This window comes from Cervus elaphus, chromosome 25, assembly GCF_910594005.1.
Source record: "Cervus elaphus chromosome 25, mCerEla1.1, whole genome shotgun sequence".
NCBI classification, from domain to species: Eukaryota; Metazoa; Chordata; class Mammalia; order Artiodactyla; family Cervidae; genus Cervus; species Cervus elaphus.
Window position 1 is genome coordinate 27,774,554 of NC_057839.1, and position 20,169 is coordinate 27,794,722.

Below are 20,169 nucleotides of genomic sequence, written 5' to 3' on the forward strand. Positions count from 1 at the left end.
CTGAAAATTGATGTCTTATCCTGCAAGTTCCATGCCACCGAATACCTTTTAATACGGAACCATTCTTTATCTTCCATATTTAATTTCATTTCTTAGCTTGTATCTCTCCTATAAAAGCATGAGACTAATTCTGGGCAGATAACCATGGTCTCAGCAGAGTTTCTGATTCATGGTACTAAAGTAATAAGATACATGAATAGCTTTTAAAACTTAAATGATAGTGAAGTTTAACCTTAAGTACAGTGAAATCTAAACTTTTGATGTATTCCTTTTCACCTGTAACTCTCAGGACATGTTCTATCACCACCACCTCCCCCTACCTCAAAAGTTCTGTGCTTTTCTTTTAATAACTTTAGAATAATAGAAGCCACACTGCCCTTTAGTCTGAAAAACAGATGAGGAGCCAAGGATATAACATGTTCTAACTCCAGACTCCCTCCTACTTTGTGCAGGACCTATTGGCAGATAGCTTTGTCTCTGTACTTGCCTTCTTACCTGTGAAATGGGAATAATGTGATTCTTTTTTAATGAGAAGTGAGTGGGATTAATTTCCTAATTCACTTTGAAGTGTACTAAGTGTCAGAGGTTACCATATACAGAGTATTTTCATTTATTTTAGGAAAGTAGTAAAGAAGGCAGGAATTTCTTATTAAACAGAGCTTATATGTATCTTTAGTTGCCTCATTCAGCATTAAGTAGTGCTAACCTTTTTGAGATTTTGTGAAATACCGTACAGATAATATTAAATGATTAAGATAAGAAAGAACAATACAAATCTATTCAGACAATCAACAATGTGCATTGTAATTGTGGTGCCTTCCTGATTGCTTCTTAAGACCTCAGGTACATTTTTTAAGCTCTTAACACCAGTTTTTCTGTCTGTAAAATGGATGTAATAGTGTAATGATGGGTAGTTATAAGTGTTATATTAGTTCATGATTATAAGGTGATTTGCTGAAAAGGCATTGGTATTCTGAGATTTACTGTGGAAAATATATGAAAGTATTACAGAATATACATAAACAATATAACATTTTGTGTGTATTAATAATACATGTTTAATACATTATGTGTAGTAATACATAGATGTATTTATACATGAATAAATATAGATTATGATATGAAATAGATAATACGTAACACTTCACTTTAAAGACATGTGCTATAGCTGAAAAGATTTTATTTTGCTTTTAAATTAGAAACTGTTTATATATTTCCATAGACATCAAAAAAGTGAAGCTAATGTGTTCCTGAAACCTAACATATGACTCATAGTAATCCTCCATAGGAATTAAAGACTGCTACATTGCATAAAGGTAGCTTGTAACAATTAATTGCTTAAGAGTATGCCATGTGATTGTTGGCTGGCTGCCTCTTCTAGGAAGAGGACAGCTATCTAACGTCTGTTGCTTCAAATTTTTGTTGAGATGAGACAGAACCGAGAATACATTCGTCTGACCATTTTTTCAGTAAGAAGAGGTTATGAATGTAGGGTAATCATAGATATACTTTGAAAATTATTCTAAGCTTGTATATACTGGAGCATATGTGTCTTTGACTTTCCTTTTTATTCATATCCATTTTAAATGAATTTTCTACAAAATTTCCACTTATGATGGAATTTGCAAATGCTGTTTTGAGGACTGCTCTAAGTGAAGCATTTCCCTGTGATTACATACACACACACTACACCAGGTGTATGTTTATGTTTTAGACTACCCTAATTGATTTCATGGACAAATTCCATTGCAGATCTTGAACTTGAGACATAGTGAAGTGCTCAAACTTACTTTGAATTTGAGAGAGAAAGAAATGGAAGCTTCCTATTTTCCCCATTGCTTGTACGACAGAGGTTTCTCCGTGTAGTATTATGATGCTTTCCTGAAATACTCCTAGGAATGTTTTAGGAATTAATACCTTTTTGTTAGCATAAAAATGGAATTATGAAGTTAAATCTTGAAATTTTTATAAACAGTAACCTCAAAATTGTTGGGAGTAGGTATAAATAGAAGAGGAGAAAGAAGATTAGGAAGTAAACAGAGTTACATATTCTTTGAAATGAGTTGAGAAGTGGTCATTTGTTTATTACTTCCTTTCCTGAGCCTAAAGGTCCGTGTCCTGCGCTGTTTCGTATAAACATTTCTATTCATTTCTACCTGCTCATTTGTGTGCACTAATTGCCAGATGCTAAAAAGATGATGTTTTACTGTGCAAAATACCTGTGTATTTTGGGTAAAATTCTGTTCTTTCAGGATCAGGGAAAATGCATTCAGTTTACCAAGAAGCACGGAACAGTACTTTGATACAGTTACAAAAAATGAGGCATAGAGGCTCATCGATTCTTTCCCTACTCCCATTGAAATTATTGCATTTTGTGCTTAATGAATTTGCAAAAAACTTGCAGTTATTTACCCTATCACTCAAGTAAAACGGTAGGAATTCATTTATCATTTAAGAAGCATATCAGTTCACTCTTGAGCTTAGAAACTGGTAGGAGCTGGTGAAAACCATAGGAGAAAACTGAATTATCACTAGGTGAAAACTGAATTATCACAGAGGGTGAAAATCCTCAGGAAATTATGTATTTAGTTCCTCCCTCTGCAATGAAAGTTTTGCTAGGTTTGTGTTGAGAACTAAGATAGGAACAATGGTTAAAATTATGGTGTAACCTACAGATCAAGAGCAACATGCCCCATTATTTTGTTGCTTTTTTAGAAAGCAAATAGTCTTGTGCATTGCATAGTTTTCCTTTCTGTAATTTACCTACTTGGTAATGATCTGTGTTTAACTTACCAGAATTTTAAGATTTTATGCCTTGAGACTGGACAGTAGAGAAAAACATTTTTTAATAAATAAGTTTTTTTTTTTTTGGTAATAGCAAAACACTGGGAAAAAGGACACCCTTTACATACTGTCTGAAAGCCAAGCAGTTCTTGCAACAGATGTTTGTTGTATTCACTTTAGGGAGATGTAGTTACCACAGTTTTCCAGAATTTACTCATATCAACTATTTTTCTCTGTAGAAAACATAATATAAAACTCTATAGTTATGTCAAGTGGCCCATTTGATTCATTAGGGAAAATTCTGATCTAACTTAAACGATAAAGCTTTCTAAAACAAGAATCATCTTAAGGGTAAATAGGTTGATTTTTTAATTTGTATTGAATTGTAATTGTATCTAATTTGTTTTACAACTCCCATAGGAGAGCATACTTCAGTTCTGAAGTTATTTAATAGATCAGGAGGATTTTATGAGAAGTTAAGTTGATAGAGTAGCCAATAAAAGTAATCCTGTTTTTTTCTCTGCACAGTTGATTCTTTTACCTCCCAGCCTTTTCAAATCCTATTTTCATTTTATTGGGCATTACAGTGTCTTAAAAATGGCACATTTTGTCAACATGAAAGACATGGTTTATCTTTTCTGCAATCTAATCTGATTTGATATTCTTTCATAGCCTTAATCCAAAAGTACTTAATTTTTTCAGAAATAATACATCAAAAATACTGAATTAACTCAAATATTTTATGTTAGAGAAAATAAGAAGTATGAAACCTAACACAACATTGTAAATGAACTGTGAAGTGAAGTGGAAGTCGCTCAGTCATGTCCGACTCTTTGCAACCTCATGGACTATATAGTGCATGGAATTCTCCAGATCAGAATACTGGAGTGGGTAGCCTTTCCCTTCTCCAAGGGATCTTCCCAATCCAGGGATCGAACCCAGGTCTCCCTCATGGCAGATGGATTCTTTACCAGCTGAGCCATAGGAGAAGCCCAAGAGTACTGGAGTGGGTAGCCTATTCCTTCTCCAGCGGATCTTCCCGACCCAAGAATCGAGCCAGGGTCTCCCGCATTGCAGGTGGATTCTTTACCAATGGAGCTATGAGGGAAGCCCAAAAATCAACGGTACTTCAGTTTTTAAAAATTTTAAAAAGGATTTAAAAGTGTGAAACATAGAAATTTGAAGTAGAATTATAAGGTTAGATCACTATTGGTTCCATGGCTCATTAATTGAAGCATACGAATGTACAGCTTCTAAATTAAAATATCAGCAGTAAAGTTGAAATTTATGATTAGGCGTTTCTCAGTTTTTGTTCAGTTGTAATTTAGTTCATTATTGTGATGTACATGCTTCCCCCATGGCTCAGTGGTAAAGCATCTGCCTGTAATGCAGGAGACTCAGGAGATGCAGATTCAATCTCTGGGTTGGGAAGATCTCCTTGAGGAAGAAATGGCAACCCACTCCAGTATTCTTGCCTGGAGAATCCCACGGAGTGAGGAGCCTGGGGGGTCTGCCGTCCATGGGGTCACAAAGGGTCAGACATGACTGACCTTGCCCGCATGCACGATGTACATAGAATGTGGTGTTCTATTTGAGAAGAATAAAAGAGTATTTGCAGTTATGTCTGTTTTCATTCCAATCCCAAAGAAAGGCAATGCCAAAGAATATTCAACCTACTGCAAAATTGCACACATCTCACACACTAGCAAAGTAATGCTCAAAATTCTCCAAGCCAGGCTTCAACAGTACATGAACCATGAACTTCCAGATGTTCAAGCTGGATTTAGAAAAGGCAGAGGAACCAGAAATCAAATTACCAACACTTGCTGGATCATCGAAAAAGCAAGAGAGTTCCCGAAAAACATCTATTTCTGCTTTATTGACTATGCCAAAGCCTTTACTGTGTGGATCAAAACAAACTGGAAAATTTTTCAAGAGATGGGACTACCAGACCACCTGACCTACCTCTTAAGAAATCTGTATGGAGGTCAAGAAGCAGTTAGAACTGGACATGGAATAACAGACCGGTTCTAAATCAGGAAAGAAGTATGTCGAGGCTGTATATTGTCACCCTGCTTATTTAACTTGTATGCAGAGTACATCATGCAAAATGCCAGGCTGGATGAAGCACAGGCTGGGATCAAGATTGGTGGGAGAAATATCAAAACCTCATATATGCAGATGACACGACCCTTATGGCAGAAAGTGAAGAAGAGCTAAAGAGCCTCTTGATGAAAGTGAAAGAGGAGAGTGAAAAAGTTGGCTGAAAACTCAACATTCAGAAAACTAAGATCATGGCATCTGGTCCCATCACTTCATGGCAATGGAAGCAGCGAGAGACTTTTTTTTTTTTTTGGCTCCAAAATCACTGCAGATAGTGACTGCAGTGATGAAATTTAAAGATGCTTGCTCTTTGGAAGAAAAACTATGACCAACCTAGACAGCATACTATAAAGCAGAGATATTACTTTGCCAACAAAGGTCCATCTAGTCAAAGCTATGGTTTTTCCAATAATCATGTATGGATGTGAGAGTTGGACTATAAAGAAAGCTTAGCACCAAAGAACTGATGCTTTTGAACTGTGGTGTTGGAGAAGACTCTTGAGAGTCCCTTGGACTGCAAGGAGATCCAACCAGTCCATCCTAAAGGAAATCAGTCCTGAATATTCATTGGAAGGACTGATGTTGAAGCTGAAAATCCAATACTTTGGCCACCTGATGCAAAGAATTGACTCATTGGAAAAGACTCTGATGCTGGGAAAGATTGAAGGTGGGAGGAGAAGGGGACAACAGAGGATGAGATGTTTGGATGGCATTACCAACTCGATGGACATGAGTTTGAGCAAGCTACAGGAGTTGGTGATGGACAGGGAAGCCTGGCCTGCTGCATTCAATGGGGTTGCAAATAGTTTGACACGACTGAGCAACTGAACTGAACTGAACTGTTATGCTATAAACATTACTTAGCATGCAGGATCTTTGTTGTGTCATGTGGTGTCTTTCACTCTAGTTGTAGTGACTGGGCTTAGTTAACTAATAGCATGTGAGATCTTAGTTCACCTACCAGGGATTGAACTCAAGTCCCTGTATTGCAAGGTGGATTCTTAACTACTGAACCATCAGAGAATTCCCCTAGGCCATGTTTTGATTATCAATGTTAATCTTTTTTGAATAGTACTTTCAGTATTTACCATATCATGAATAGTTTATTTAGTTCTCACTTTTAGTCTAGACTTTTTCTGGAAGAGAGTGCTAGTATATGTTTTATGTTACTTAACTATTACATTTAATTATAATTACTTCTTTTATATAGATAATTATTTCTACATTTTGTACATTTCCCTCTTCTTACAAAGGGTCAGAGAGAGTTTAGAAAGATTGTAGTTTTGGGGCACTGTTTGTAAATAATCTGCTAGTTTAAAATTTTTATATTTATACTGCTTGACAGGAGAGCAGTTCTTTTTTGGTAGCTTTATGAAGTAATGAATATCATCTCTGATTTTACATGACAGATCTTTTATTAGAAGTGCAAAGCAGTGTTTAAATCACATAAAATCCTAGCTTAATTTAATATTACTTTCTGTATATGGAGAGAAACATGTGTGTCTCTATGTGTTTGTGGTATAATCATTGTAAAGTGTCATATACTTTAAATCTTAAGAGTCTTCCAAGTATCTTGACCTGCCTCTTGGCAGCATTTTAGAATACTGAATTGATTTCACATAGAACAGTGTACATACTTATTGTGTGAGCAGTTTGAAAACTCCCTTATGGGACATATATTTATCCTAAAATGATATGAGATACACTTATTTTTTGTCCATCTCTTACAGATGTACTCCATTCTGTTACAGTTTAATCTTGGGGAAAGGAGAGAGTTTGGAAGTCAGTTTTCCACTGAATGACTTGGTGATGCCTTGAAAATGTTTACTAACTTGCAAGAGAAGCTGAATCACATTCATTTTAATAGCTTGTTACAAAAGTGTCATTATTATAGAGCAATTCTTGAAGACTATTGAAATAGTCAGAAAATTTTGTTTAATCTACTTTCATGTGCTTTTTATATGCACTTCTTGAAAAAACTTAATTTGTATATTTGATTTCATTGATTCTAAATCTAGCCACATTAATCTAACCATTCTAGGGAACTCTGTAGATCTGTATTTCTTGCACCCACAGAGTAAATTTGAAAATATTCCCTGCCTGCTGAAAACAAAAGAAATTCCCATTAACAAATGCGTTACATAAGAACATTACATAACAACAACTATCAAAATCCCAGTTAGGTGGGATAACAAAGTAATACATTTGAAAATATAACAGTATATGCTCATAAGGAGTTCGTTATGTTCTTTTATAAAATTCTCGTTTCTTTCCACTTTCTTTATTCAATCACCTGTATATCTTCATTTTGTGTAAAGCTGGCAAGTTTTGGAACTCAATTCTTACTTTTCTCACCAGACATTTCAGTGCCCAGCTCTCTCACCTCTGCCTCTGTAGTATTCTTCAGAGTTTCCTGGTTGGTTACATCCCCACAGCTCCTCCCTGCCTCCCTATTCCTCAACACAGACCAGAAAAGAGCAGACTTCCTATCTGTTTTTCATGATACCCGTCTTAAAAGCCAGTGTTTACATCTAATTCCTTCTAGAATCAAATGAAACACCACAGATTTAATACATTAATGTGCTTGAGAATTGTATTCTCTTTTTTTCTCTCTCTCATTTCAAACTACCACTTACTATTCCTGTTGCCCTAGGAAAATCACCTAAAGATTATGTGTCACAAGAACTTGCTGAATACCAGTGGCTGAGACAGATGTCCTCCTTGTGACTTCTCAAGGCATCCTGGGCTTATCCTAATCATAAAAATTAGAATTAATTGCTTGTTAACTTTTCTGTATACCCTTCAAGTTTGCAGGCTTCTTGCAGGACAGGATTTCTGGTTTATGTCTATGTGCTTGGTCTTTGTTGTTTGAATGAGTACTACCTCTGAGCCTTTCTGGATGAGCTTCCCTGTTGGCTTAATGCCATCAGCATTGTCTAGATTCCCCTATTCTCCTTTTACTCATTATGAATCATGTATTTCCATCCTTGAATATAGAAATTTTCCTTTTCCTCTGCACTAAACCCTGACCTTTGAATATTGCTCATTACCAGATCTTCTGTGAAACCTTACCACTCTGACCATGTTAATACTTTTCAAAAGTGTCAATCTATTAACTACCATATTCACAAAAGTTTGTTTTTCATGTCCTTTTGTCTACTTCACTTTATTTACTTCACTTGAGTACCTTGCTTACAACAGGTTGTTTCTTTCTTCCCAAGTCTCTCATAAAAAGTGAGGATATCTTGCCTGAATAATATTATTTTAATATGTTTTTAATTTATGGCCTCTCTTTTAACTATATAGAGCTTATTTCAGTTCCTGGCACCACAGACTTATCTTTTACTGCTTATATTTCTCATGTGGAGACTGGTACATGGTAAAGTTCTCTGGGAACATAATTGAGATGATTTTAAAGCAATGAATTCAATTTAATAAAAACAAATTTAGCTTTGTAAATTAATAAAAGTATTTATTTTATTTGTGAAACTTTAGAAGGATTTCTTAAATTCTTACATTTAACAGTTTTTCTTCCTATACATATTTAAATATTTTATAATAATGAATCATAACCAATACAGTTAGAATTGTATTTTATCCTAACAATATTATTTTACTTTGTTATTTGAAGCAATATTATTTGGTTGGTTGTACTGGTGAATTTCACCCTTTATATCTGTACTTCAATTTTGTAGCTTGTAAAAATAAGTGTTTAGTTAACCCTCATTCAGCAAAGGCAACAAATTATTCTGAGGCAGAAGTTTCCAGAGCCATCTTTCTGGTTCTTAGCTTTATTTATTTATTTCATTTGCAAAGAAACTCAGCTACTACACATTCCAAAGCTTACAAAGTTAATAAAGCATTTGTTGAGCTAAATTTATTTGAAAATAGACACATAGTTAATGTCAGTAAGATGCTTTGAAGATAAAACGCACAATAAGCGTTAGTTATTATCATTATGATAATTATTATCATTATTATTATTACATAGTGTCTGCTTAAAAATACCTTTGGTTACTCTGGGATGGCTGCAACTAATGAGAGGAGTTAATCTGCTGGGTTTTATCCAGAGCTAAGGATTTGCGACTTAATACACTAAAGGTCTTTTGTTTGTTTGTTTCCTAAGTAGATCAAGATATATGTTTATTCTCTAAAGAAAAATACTTCCTATAATGCAGAAGCATCAGAACTCACTTTGAATAGTTTGAATATTTTCTTATATGTCTAAGGATAGGTCTGATGGGTTGTAAAACAACCTTTTAAATAGTTAAAACCTTTTATTTCTTAACTATTTCTCCCTGGTATAAGAGTTCAAATTTATAATGTGTATGTACTTAAAAAAATAAAATATGAGAACTTAATTCTTATTACAAAAATGAAAAATTATACTTTTAGAAAGTCATAAAAATAATAACTAATTACATAAATTAACTCCTATAAGAGTATTTTATGGTGTTTCCTTAGGTTGTTCTTTAGAAGGAAGACTTCAAAATTAAGCCAAATTCCTTAGAAGAAACTGAAAAGATTGTCATCCCATATCAGAGATAAGGGAAGTAGTGGAACTCTTTAATAGGCAGATGTATGAGAGTCACATGTACACCCAGCCTCATAATCAGAAAGACATTAGTGACATGTCTGAAGAAGACATTCCCTAATATTATTGCAAATTAAATAAGAAAAGACCTCAAGAGAATGAGAAGAGAAAAGGTGCCTGGAGCCAATGAATTACAATTGACAACCTAAAGGCAGTTGAAGAACCAATTGCTGGAGTGATCGCACAGCTATTCACTGTGTGCAGCAGACAGAGCGCAGCCAGAGCTGGGACAATGCCTGCAGTTCAGCAGCATTGCTTCAAAAGAATGGAAAGAGGGGAACGGGAAGAGCCACTGACCCCGAGACCAATTTCCAGGCAGCTGCACAAACTATATACTGTAATTAAAGGTTTTGACCAGTAATCACAGTGAAGCCAGACTACAGAAAGTCTAGGGAACCAGCAAGGTTTATAATGAGTCAGACATCCTTAACTTAAAACATGGAACAGCAGGTAAAAAAACCAGTCCATTTCTGGCAGTGACTTTGAAAAGCTCTGTTGTGTTAGCACAGATATGAAAAGCACATATTTTGGGCTTTCCTCCTGTAAGAACAAAAACACATAATGAAAGATACCTGCTTTCATCTTTTGAGATGAAAAGACTACTCTGCCGCTCAGAAACAGGAATTTTCTCCTTGCCACTTCATATTTTTTCTTTACCTATGAATTGCATGTGCCTTTGATGGAAACAATGAACTAGACGTGAGCAGTGGTACAGACAATAGACTGAATAGTGCTTAGAAGTGGCCACTCTTCCAGTGCTCCTGGACTCTGGTAGAAATGAACTCATCTACACCTGAGTAATTTGTCTATAGAACCTCTTCTCCTTTTTGTTCATTGGTGTCTAGACTCATTCTTTTTCTTTCTTTAGTAATATCTCTTTATGTAGAATTGCATATTCAGCCACAACTCTCTTATTTAAATATTTACATACCCACTTTGAGTATTCATTTCTTAACAAAAGAAGTATCTAGTGGTTCAAATGCAGGTAAGATTCAGACTTTCAACACAAACAAGAATTGTATTCTTAAAAGAGGCTAATGAAGAAAAATAGCATCTGGCTTTGCAGGCACCACATAGATCCCTCCTGACTGGGTCTATTACATTCTTTAATTTCTTTACCAGAAGTTCTGAAATTCAAATTTCATATAAATATTTGACCAAAAATTAAAAAAAATTTTTTTACAATTTTTCTACTATGTTATGTTCTGTTAGTCACTCAGTCATGTCCGACTCTTTGTGACCCTGTGGACTGTAGCCCGACAGGCTCCTCTGTCCTTGGGATTCTCCAGGCGAGAATACTGAAGTGGGTTGCCATTAGAATTTCATTTTGTTATATTTAGCCTTACAATTAGACATGTTTGAGTCTGAACTCATTAGTGTGTGTATAGACTGACTGAGTTTAATTCACTCCACACCTGAAATAAGATTATGGAGCTTGAAAAGAATGCTCTGTAAAGAATGTTTAGACAGTAAATAGCTCCATAAAATAACTGGAATTATTTTCATAAGTGATAAATTAAATCAGTTGTGCCTGATGGGAAGAAGCTTCTTTGTATGAACTGTGAAATAATTTGGATGTTGCATAGAATGATATGATTTGAACATGGAGAATTTGTAATATATTATTTATTTTTAGACTGTAGTTATGACTAATAATTTGTCAAGCCAAAACAAGTCTTTAGTGAAAGAGGCCAGAGTGGAAAATCTGGGTAACTTGTATAGTTTAAACAAGGAGAACAAAGAAATAATGAAATGAAAATAAAGAGTTTGGCAGGGGAATCCTTAGAGAACAGCCGGTTGAAGAATTCAGTTGTTAATGGTACTATAAAAGAAAGATACTCTCTCATCATGATTTAGCTCACTGCATTGAGGAGAAGATTGAATAATTAGAGGGATCATGAAAAAATAACCCCAAAATGATCATAAATTAGAGGTATAGTCTATATGCGGTAAGTTCAGTCCAGTTCAGTCTCTCAGTCATGTCCTTTGCAACCCTATGGACTGTAGCACACCAGGCTTCCCTGTCCTTCACCAACTCCTGGAGCTTGCTCAAACTCATGTCCATCGAGTCGGTGATGCCATCCAACCATCTCATCCTCTGTCGTCCCCTTCTCCTCCCACCTGCAGTCTTTCCCAGCATCAGGGTCTTTTCCACTGAGTCAGTTCTTCGCATCTGGTGGCCAGAGTATTGAAGTTTCAGCTTCAGCATCAGTCCTTCCAGTGAATATTCAGGACCGATTTCCTTTAGGATGAACTGGTTTGATCTCCTTGCAGTCCAAGGGACTCTCAAGAATCTTCTCCAACACCACAGTTCAAAAGCATCAATTTTTTGTGGTCAGTTTTCTTTATAGTCCAACTCTTATGGCCATACATGACTTACATGCAGTAAGCAGTATCATTAATACTGTTACTGGTATTGTTATACAAAGGCAGATCATATGCCCAGACTAATGCCCCAATTCTCCAAAACATAAAAGCATAAATTCTTAAGACAGAACATCTTTCTTTCTTGTTACATATAAAGATTTACATTTTACTTAGTTCTAATATAGTTTCATTTAAAATGGTACTTGTCAAACTTATTGGAAAGTGAAGTCTAAATATTTAGACTTAATGTATGGGTAGAGATTCATTAAGTCTACAAATACATGTTTCTGCAGGTTTGGGGGAATAAAAATGATACTGAATTTCCATATTTTTATTTTGACTTTGATGTTCTTTAAATCTCAAGTTTTGACACATTTCTATTTTTTCTTAATAACTTTTAATGATTTTTTTAATATTAATATGCAAATAAGCTCATTTTTTAGGTGAAAAGAGAACACAGATGTTAAGGTAAAACATGAAATCACTAAATTGCTTGAACCTGTTATAGCTAGCAGAAGTTTTTTTATTAATATAGCTATCTTTTTTACGTTTACAAAAAGCTCTCTTTTTCTTTTTGTCTTCAAAACTTTTATCAGCACAGTTTTTTGCTCTAGGGAAATATGGTTTTTCTGTAATGATTCTCAGTGTGCAATGCCCTTTAATTATTTAGAATGTTAGTTCTAGCAGTGTCAATGTACAAAGTATAGAATATTTTGTCGAATCTGTACTAACTCCAAATGAGGCTCTGGACATTGCCTTTTTGGGTAAAATGCTAGATAATCTGTGTTTTTATAGTTTCATCTGTTAAAATGGAATATGAAAATTACAGTCCTTTAGTACTTGCTTACTTGTTCTTATTTGGATTCTAGTCAGTCAAGATTTTGTCGTATGGTTCCTTAGCCATAGTAAAACTGAACTGAAAGATATGTGCTGTTAAAAATGTCATGTTTTTAAGATGCTTAAGCAAGAGACATGGCTGTAATTCCTGGATTTATTAATACTTTCACTGAAATTATTTTTAGAATAACTCTTCTCCACTCACTTTGAACACAAATATAGACAAGTTTGTGAAGAATTATAGTTGAGATTCCTTGACTCATTCTCTGTCAATTAAGATTATATGGCTAAAATCCTATAGAAAATTCATATCTATCATTTTCACTTGGATCTCCATTGAGTATTACATAATCCTTAAAAATCCATTCAATCTCTGACTTCCCTGGTTGTCCAGTGGCTAAGACTCAGAGCTCCCAATGCATGGGATCTGGGTTTGATCCCTGGTCAGGGAACTAGATCCCACATGCAACAACTAAGACCCAGCACAGCCAAATAAATAATAAATGTTTTTTAAAAATCCATTCCATCTCATCTTAATTAATAATCTTAATGATTAATAAAACCACATAGTATACTTTTAAGAGGGTACCAAAAAGTATACAATGAGTATTCTTTTTACTCCTCATGAGCCCTGTTCCACTCTGATCTGTAACTCTCAGCCTTCAACTAAGCTACATTATTAAAAAACTTTGACTATCAAAAGGTTAGAAATACCAACCGTATAAATTTTGCTTAACATAATGAATATGGACTGTACATTAATGAATGTAATTTTCTTAAACTTAGTACTTCTAAGATACTAGCAGTAAAATGTTCAATCATTTCAAGAAAATTAGTTTTAATAGTTTAGTCTCTAGGTTATTACTCTGAGTTTTAAACAGTTTTACCATATATTTGTTGCAAAGCTTTTCTCTAAAGAAACAAATCATTAAAGAGGCATTTAAAAGCCTTTGCCCTTATTTCTTCAGAAGTGAGTCTATGTTCCAAGGCATGGCTATGCTATAGATTTTAATCCATTCTTTCTCTTATTGATAAACTTTTAGGTTATTTCTGGATTTTTAAGATTATAAACAAAGTTGTTGATCTTATCTTTGTACGTGTTTCCTTTTATATCTTTGCAAGCATTTCTCAAGTATATAATGATGTAAAATTGGAATTACTGGGTCAGAGGACATGCACATATTTAACTGGAGGGGTATTTAAGTTGCATTTGGGGTTTGGAGATGATGAACAATAAGACTCTGAGGTCAAAATCTGGATTTAAATCCTAATTGTTGAGTCATATTGGGCAAATACTGAAGTCTGTATCCTCATCTGTAAAATAGGGATAATCTTAGAACCTATCTTATAGTGAACAGTATGGATTAAATGAGCCCATAGAGAGTACTCAGTATTAACTGTTGCTCCTCACCTCCTCCAGACCAAGATGTTAAGAGGATTAAATGACACTTATAGCCCTTCCTGGTACAGTGGCCCATCAGTGCTCTTCAAATACACAAAGATGATACAGGAAACAATCCATCTAGGCACAGTATATTTATATGCTTTTGAGGGTGCTCAAAGAATAAATTATAAATACAAAAAAGAAATTGAAATCATTGGAACAATGAGGACCTTATACAACCCTTAAAATTTTTGTTAGATTAGTTATAAGCAATTAATTTATCCTACACTCATAAATAGAGTTCTTATTAGAAACTGCTTTTTTTAATCATTAATAAAAGGTTCTTTCCTCTTTTGCAGTGATGAAGCCAGAAAGATCAAATCTTTCAGTGATTTTCGCTTGCACAATTTGACACTAAAACTTGTTCTTGATGATGTTCCAGATAGATCATTCTTGCCTTAATTTTTTAATATGTCAGTTTTGCAGTACTGTTAAGTTTGTAGCTTTGTCTTTAAAAAAGCAAAACAAAAGTACGTGTAGAATGTTATACTTTAGGGAGGTGTTTGGACTAGCTGTGGACCTACCTGCAGATCTCTAGCTTTCTGGGAGGCCCCACGGAAGCCCAGAAGTCTTTTCATAGTGTGTCGCATGGTGTGTTCTCAGGATGTGATTGACAGTCTTGTTTCCTCTCTTTGAAGGCCCAAGAAGTTACTCAGATTATTTTAGAGTGTTCTTCACACCAGTTCTTACTTTCAGATTTAAATAAAACCTTCTTAAACCTTAAAGGTGGATTACTTTGCATTACTTTTATTGCTTTTCAATTGTTTTTGGAACTGAGTCTTCCTAAAAACAAGATTTTCTGGGGTATGTTTTCTTTTGGGGGAAGTTTTAAGGATTCCTTATGGACTTTCCCCAAACCCCAGATTTACCAACCAGAAGAGCCTAATGGAAACAACTTACGTAATAAAATAATGAAAACAAGAAAACAAGACATACTAGGGAAAAGAACTGCCTCCAATCTCTGTATTCCTTATCATAAATCAGACCTGTGTGTGTGTTTAATAAAAAGGAGGGTGTTGTTCCTCCCCACCCCCAGTTCATTCTCAGTTTCTTTTGATCATTGATCTGGGTGACCCTATGCTCAGGGTTTTTTTCCTTCATTTGACATGGACAGATTTTTGAAGTATAGCTCTCCTTTGGGAAGCCCAGCCAGTTCCACTTGACTAATCTGTGATCTAATGACAGTAATGCAGGGTTACTACAGTGGCCATTTTGTGCGCTTTGAGGAGGGCGGCCAGACAGAGTGGGAGAAAGGCCATGTCTGCAGAGAATGAGAGAGGCAGGGCAATCGAATAGTGTGAAAAAGACTTGTTAGGCCACATTAGTTTGGCTGATTTACTTCACTAAAGGTCAAGAAAGGCCAAAAACAGGGTTGTTAAATCGCAAAGTTGAAAATCCCGGTATTAGAAAGTTTTCAGATCTCTGAGAACTGTTCATTCCAAAGTTGGTTTTAACTCACCTTTGAGTTATACCAATCAGAGGAGCATCACCTGGTCCTTCAGTCTTACATACATTTATGAAATGATTCTGTGACCCTGGGTTCTTTTTGAGTGCTGCCAGTTTTCAGCGCCCTGTCATAGTTGGACCTTTGTACAATGGGCTTGGATGTAAAGGAGAACCCAAATGCAGAGCAAGTCATTGCACTTTTTTATGCCCTGTGTTCAACCCTTAATGAAGTGTCCATGCATTGCATTTGGAAATGCTGCAGGAGTGCCTTGGTGAATGTCCATACTGATAATGGGACAGAGCTCTGAGATTTGTTTCTACATGTCTACTTGAATGTGTGTCTGTGTAAGTGCACATGCTTGTGAGAACTCCCTATAGAATTAGTTGTCAGTGTTTGTCTTTCCTCCATATCAAGCTTAAACTGGTATATTTTATAGCTTACTGTTGTTTATGAAAGAAAATACATGATTTATCAAAAAACACCCAAGTTCCTGGATATATTGCCAGCTTAAATATTATAGGAATGCAAAAGTGATCTTCTGGAATTTTTATTACTTTTTCTTTCATATTCAAAAGGACTTTGGAATTGATAGATTATCCCAAGAAGTACAGTTAAAAGCTACATTGTGCTATGCTAAGTCACTTCAGTCGTGTCTGCCTCTGCGACCCCACGGACTGCAGCACACCAGGCCTCCCGGTCCTTCACCATCTCCCAAAGTTTGCTCAGGCTCAAATCCAATGAGTGGGTGATGCCATCTTCAAATCACCTAGATGCAACAAATCATTATAATATTACAGTAAGAGCCAATGGAAATACGTAAGAAGTACTGTGGGATGACAGAGAAGAGACTGAAATTATTTGAAATAATGTGTGTAGCACAAGGTATGTTTCACATACATTATCTCAAGTAATTCTGTCAACTGCCTGGGGGAAGCCTGGTATTGTATTACTTTCTTATCCATTTTATAAATGAAGGTCCCAGTAATGAAGTCATAAATTACTCAAATCCAATTTGTGACTTGAACCCAAGTCTTTGGACTTCAGCTCATCTGCTGTTTTTGTTTGTTGTCCAGTCGCTTAGTTGTGTCCCGATTCTTTGCAACCCCATGAACTACAGCACACTAGGCTTCCCTGTCCTTCACTGTCTCTCGGAGTTTGTTGACACTCGTGTCCATTAAGTTGATGATGCAATCCAACCATCTCATCCTCTGTCACCCCCTTCTTCTCTTGCCCTCCTCTTTCCCAGCATCTGGGTCTTTTCCATTGAGTCAGCTCTTCACATCAGGTGGTCAAAATATTGGAGCTTCGGCTTCAGCATCAGTCCTTCTAATGAATATTCAGGGTTGATTTCCTTTAGGATTGACTGTTTTGATCTCCTTGTTGTCCAGGGGACTCTCAAAAGTCTTCTCCAGCACCGCAATTTGAAAGCATTAGTTCTTTGGTGCTCAGCCTTCCTTACGGTCCAATTTTTACATCTGTACACAACTACTGGAAAAATCATAGCTTTGACCTTTGTTGGCCAAGTGATGTCTCTACTTTTTAATACTCTGTCTAGGTTATGATAGCTCTCCTTCTCAGGAGTGAGCGTCTTAATTTCGGCGCTGTAGTTGCTATCCACAGTGATTTTGGTGCCCTAAGAAGATCTGTCTCTGTTCTACTTTTTCCCCTTCCGTTTGCCATAAAGTGATGGGACTGGGTGCCATGATCTTAGTTTTTTCAATGTTGAGTTTTAAGCCAGGTTTTTCACTCTCCTCTTTCACTTTCATCAAGAGGCTCTTTAATTCCTCTTCACTTTCTGCCATTAGAGTGGTATCACCTGGATATCTGAGGTTGTTAATATTTCTCCTGGCAATCTTGATTCCAGCTTGTGATTCATCCAGCCTGGCATTTCACATGATGTACTCTGCATAGAAGTTAAGCAGGGTAAAAATATACAGCCTTGACTTCTTTCCTGGTTTTGAACCTGTCCGTTGTTCCATGTGTGGTTCTAATTGTTGCTTCTTGATCTGCATGTAGGTTTCTCAGGAAACAGGTAAGGTGGTCTGATATTCCCATTTCTCTAAGAATTTTTCACAGTTTGTTGTGACCCACACAAACAAAGACTTTAGCGTAGTATTTGAAGCAGAAGTAGATGTTTTTCTGAAATTGATTTGCTTTCTCTATGATCCAGCAAATGTTGGCAATTTGATCTCTTAATTCCTCTGTCTTTCCTCAACCCAGCTTGCACTTTTGGAAGTTCTCAGTTCATATACTGTTGAAGCCTAGCTTGAAGGATTTTGAGCATTATCTTGCTTGCATGTGAAATGAGTGCAGTTGTACAGTAGTTTGAACATTCTTTGTCATTGCCCTTCTTTGGGACTGGAATGAAAACTGACCTTTTCCAGTCCCGTGGCCACTGCTGAGTTATCCAAATTTGCTGACATATTGAGTGCAGCACTTTTGATAACATCAACTTCTAGGATTTGAAATAGCTCAGCTAGAATTCCATCACCTCCATTCATTTTGATCCTAGCGATGCTTCCTAAGGCCCACTTGACTTCACACTCCAGGATGTCTGGCTCTAGGTGAATGACCACACCATGGTGGTTATCCAGGTCATTAGCACCTTTTTTGTATAGTTCTTCTGTGTATTCTTGCCACCTCTTCCTAATCTCTTCTGCTTCTGTTAGGTTTTTACTCTACCACAATAATCTCTTCTCTTTGATTTTATTAAAAAAAAAAAAGAAGCATTTTATTTGATTTTTAAGATGTACTTTTTTTTTTTAACTTTGAAGTTTTAAATCTTTTTCTCTGGAATGATTTTTGGTACTTGGATAGGCCCCACCTGATAATTTGTAGATGGGCCTTTTTTGCAAATGAGTTCAGTTAAAATTAGAGTAATATATTGAAGAAACTAAACCAAATATATATTTATATATTTGTGAAATGGAGTGACTATTGTATTCTATACTTAGGAAAGGAAGTCTGCTGATTTGGGCTTAGCTTACTGTCCAGTTCATCTTTGTTTTTAGAAATAACATGAGATGTCATTAGAGAAAGAATGACACTGAAAGCAATTTTGCAAACACTGAACATCCTCCTTAAGCTTTCCTGTCTTTAACCCACCTCTGGCTCCATTCATTCAATATTTGTATTCCTCAGTTTTATAAGTGAGAGACAAGAAGGAGAAGAGAAGATTAAAAAAAAAAAAGTAATGGAGATACAAAAACTATATTTTGGGAATTGTTAACCATTCTAAAGAGAACAAGACATTTTCTTTTTATTTTTTGTTATAAAAAACAATATTGCTTTATTACTAACAGGAGTGGCCTGCCTGGGTAGGTGGGTGTGCTGGGCTCAGGGTATGTGGGGGCTGTGAAGAGCAGAGAACCTGAGAGGCTGGAAAGAAAGGGAGTGGGTCTGGAGGCTAGGCCCACAGGTTCCTCCAATTCACTTCTGGCAAGAGGCGGAGCTAATAAAGGATTCATGGCAAGCAATGGCCAGGCCACCAATAAGATTAAGAAATTCTTGGAATTCTAGCTGCCCACCAGAGTTGAGGTCCAATCTCTTCATCATGAGGTCAAGGACACCAGGGTCCTTCTGGTTCTTTGTCAAGGCACCCAGCTCTCTATTCATGAAGATTAGGAACTTGGCCTTGGAGACTTTGCTGTTGTTACCATCCCTTCCAGCATGCTTTTGGAAAACAGCAATCAGAGACTCGATGCATCGTTCAGTCTCTGTAGGGCTGGATACTTTTGCCATGTCGGAGAGGAGCGAGGCGCACGGATGCGAGCGGGGAGCTGCGCGGCTGGCACTGGGCAGCGGGCTGGGTCCAGGACATTTTCTTAATGTGACCCTTTATACACTTAGATGAGAAATAATAATCACAGAGTTAAAAGGTACCTTTGCATTAGATAGCAGTTCCCTTTTTTAGTGCATGCCTGCGTGCTCAGTCCCTGCAGTTGTGTCCAACTCTTTGTGACCCTGTGAACTGTAGCCCACCAAGCTCCTCCGCCCATGGGATTCTCAAGGCAAGAATACTGGAGTGGGTTTGCCATATCCTCCTCCAGGGGATCTTCCCAACCCAGGGATAGAATGTGCGCCTCCTATGTTTCCTGCATTGCAGGTAGATTCTTTGCCACTGAGCCACTGGGAAAGCCCCTCCCTGGGAAAGCCCCTCCCTTTTTTGTTTCCTCTTATGAAATACTTCTACCACCCAGGTGACGTGATAGAGAAAAGACAGGCTGGGATTTAGATCAACTCATCTGATCTCAAAGTGGCAATTGATTCCTAGATTCTCTCTATCCTGTAAAGTGCTGTGACCTACTAAAGGATCCAACACATTAGAAAATACTTCTTAGCTCTCAAAATAATTCTGACTTTTAATTTTATACCGCTGTTGTCTTCTCTGAATGATATTGCACTCTGTCTCTATTTCAGAAATCATTGGTGTTCTTGTTAAGAAACTTGCTGAGCTACCTTTTAAGAAACTTGCTGAGTCAGCAAATATTTACTGGGAAAAGGATCTCTGTTTGATTACTGATATATCTGTAGGTGCCTAGAGCACCTCCTTCAAACATAGTAGGTACTCAGTAAATATTGGCAGTTTAACAA

The 20,169-nt window shown here is 36.3% G+C and overlaps 2 protein-coding genes across 2 annotated transcripts in view; one reads left to right on the forward strand and one right to left on the reverse strand.

Annotated features, from left to right (window-relative positions):
• ARL15 (ADP ribosylation factor like GTPase 15) overlaps positions 1-20,169 on the forward strand; it is a 446,241-nt gene that overhangs the window by 228,067 nt on the left and 198,005 nt on the right. The gene's annotated exons all lie outside the window — the stretch shown is intronic.
• LOC122683967 (protein S100-A11-like) lies at positions 19,006-19,352 on the reverse strand. Its single transcript, XM_043887935.1, has one exon. It carries the CDS (start codon positions 19,315-19,317, stop codon positions 19,006-19,008), a length of 312 nt encoding a protein of 103 aa, XP_043743870.1. The 5' UTR covers positions 19,318-19,352.

Coding starts and splice junctions, on each gene's coding strand:
- LOC122683967 (XM_043887935.1), bottom strand. CDS start 19,317: ATGGCAAAAGTATCCAGCCCTACAGAGACTGAACGATGCATCGAGTCT.